General features: G+C 43.4%; 1 protein-coding gene across 1 annotated transcript in view; it reads left to right on the forward strand.

Annotated features, from left to right (window-relative positions):
* The first annotated feature begins 1,132 nt into the window (after positions 1-1,132).
* Positions 1,133-2,063, forward strand: part of LOC130071859 (calmodulin-regulated spectrin-associated protein 3) — a 12,373-nt gene continuing 11,442 nt past the window's right edge. The window contains exons 1-2 of the mRNA XM_056236767.1: positions 1,133-1,372; positions 2,002-2,063. The exon at positions 2,002-2,063 is cut by the window's right edge and continues 79 nt beyond it. Of these exons, the coding sequence (XP_056092742.1) occupies positions 1,370-1,372; positions 2,002-2,063 (65 nt within the window). The 5' untranslated portion in view covers positions 1,133-1,369. The remainder of the gene's footprint in view (positions 1,373-2,001) is intronic.

Genomic DNA, 2,063 nt, shown 5'->3' on the forward strand with positions numbered 1-2,063 from the left:
AGGAGGGCTTCACAGGGAGGGACTAGAACACTTCAGGACTGCGGTGTCTAATAGGGAGCCAATGCAGTGTTGACAGAACCGGGCTAATATGGTCATATTTCCTGGTTCTGGTAAGAACTCGAGCTGCGGCGTTTTGAACTAGCTGTAGTTTGTTTATTAAGCGTGCAGGGCAACCACCCAGTAGAGCATTACAATAATCTAGCCTTGATGTCATGATGTGTGAGTGTGTGTCCTCATCTCAGATCATTTGTGAGCTCACACTCAGGATGTGGGTCAGTGTGTGTGTGTGTGTGTGTCGTCTCAGATCATTTGCGAGCTCAGACTCAGGATGTGGTGTGTGTGTGTGTGTGTGTGTGTGTGTGTCAAGTCAAGTCCCATTTATTTATATAGAGCTTTTTACAATACAGATTGTTTCAAATCAGCTTTACAGAGATAACAGGAAAATAATGCAACAAAGTTTGTTGACTTGACTTGTGAGGATAGGATACTGCCTTTTCTAGTATCTTTGACAGAAAAGGCAGATTCGAGATCGGCCTGTAATTGACATTCTCTTGGATCAAGTTGCGTTGTTTTAGCGATGAATGAATGGAGTTTTTCCTCAGGGACACTACACTGCACTCCTGATGCGATACTGTGGTAGACGGTTGCATAGTTATCAGTTTCTCTCTAATATTATCAATCTTGTAAGTAAAGAAGTTTATAAAGTCATCACTGCTGTGTTGCTTGGAAATGTCAGAAGTAGAAGCCTCTTTTCTTATTAATGTAGCCACTGTGTCAAATAAATATCTAGGATTATGTTTATTTTCTTCTAATAGGGTTGAAAAATAAGCAGATCTAGCAGCTTTTAAAGCCTCTCTGTAAGCAATCGAGCTCTCTTTCCATGAAATACGAAATACCTCTAGTTTAGTTTCCTTCCAGTTGCGCTCCATTTTTCTGGCTGCTCTCTTAAGGGCCTGAGTGTGTGTGTGTGTGTGTGTAGTAGAGAGTGCTCCCACTGGGCTCGATCAGGACGGAGGAGTGTGTCCCGCTGTAGAGCGCCTCCTGCTGTCTGCGGATCTGTACTGCAGTGTGTTCTCCTCGTCCGCTCTGTGTTTCTCATGTGTGTGTGTGTGTGTGTGTGTGTGTAGTAGAGAGTGCTCCCACTGGGCTCGATCAGGACGGAGGAGTGTGTCCCCCTGTAGAGCGCCTCCTGCTGTCCGCGGATCTGTACTGCAGTGTGTTCTCCTCATCCGCTCTGGCCGGTGTCACAGCGCCCCCTACAGGCCACGACTCTCTCCTGCAGCTGCTCGACCGCTACGCCCTGATCCCGCTACACACACACCGGCAGGAGCCGGTCACTGCCGCGCAGCTGAGCCACACACCCATCGACATGGTGAGTGAAACACACACTAGCTGTGTCCGAAATCGCTCACTCGTTCACTAATTGTCGCTGCTTTAGCCTCTGGTGCTCTTCAAGTGTCGGTCAAATATGACAGAATTTTTTTTTTTCATTTCAATGAAATAGATGTACTACATTTTAGTCCGATAATGTTTCATTATTTCAAATTTCATATTTTGTATTTTTAGGGGATTTTATGGTACTAAATTACATTTACGCTGTGTTTATAATCCATTTATTCACTTTTTGAGCATAAATTACATTTCCAACTTAAACTGTCGTAAATCTTGAATGCTTTAAAGCGACAGACTTAAGTTTGATCTCTTTTCAAAGATGACGCTTGGCAGATTATTGCTGAAGCGAAAAAAGTTTTACAAAATGAACGTAAAAAAATTACAGAATTTTACGTTTATTGTTATGAAAAATGTGCACAAATACTATTTTCAATTTTATATGAAACATATATTTTCAAAAACTCTTTTACTCTAAAAAGGGGAGAAAATCAAAGGCATAAATCTAAACAAGTTGTTGTTCGACATGGTGAGGGAACGACACACTGACTCACTGCGAGCGTGTGATTCGATTGGCTGACGGATGTGTGTCTGTTCTCTGATTGGTTGCAGGGGGCCCATCTGGCCGTGATTGATGCGCTGATGTCACTGAGCGCCATGGAAACAGTGGGTCG

Source organism: Rhinichthys klamathensis, unplaced genomic scaffold, assembly GCF_029890125.1.
Source record: "Rhinichthys klamathensis goyatoka isolate OS25496 unplaced genomic scaffold, OSU_Roscu_1.1 h1tg000463l_1, whole genome shotgun sequence".
NCBI classification, from domain to species: Eukaryota; Metazoa; Chordata; class Actinopteri; order Cypriniformes; family Leuciscidae; genus Rhinichthys; species Rhinichthys klamathensis.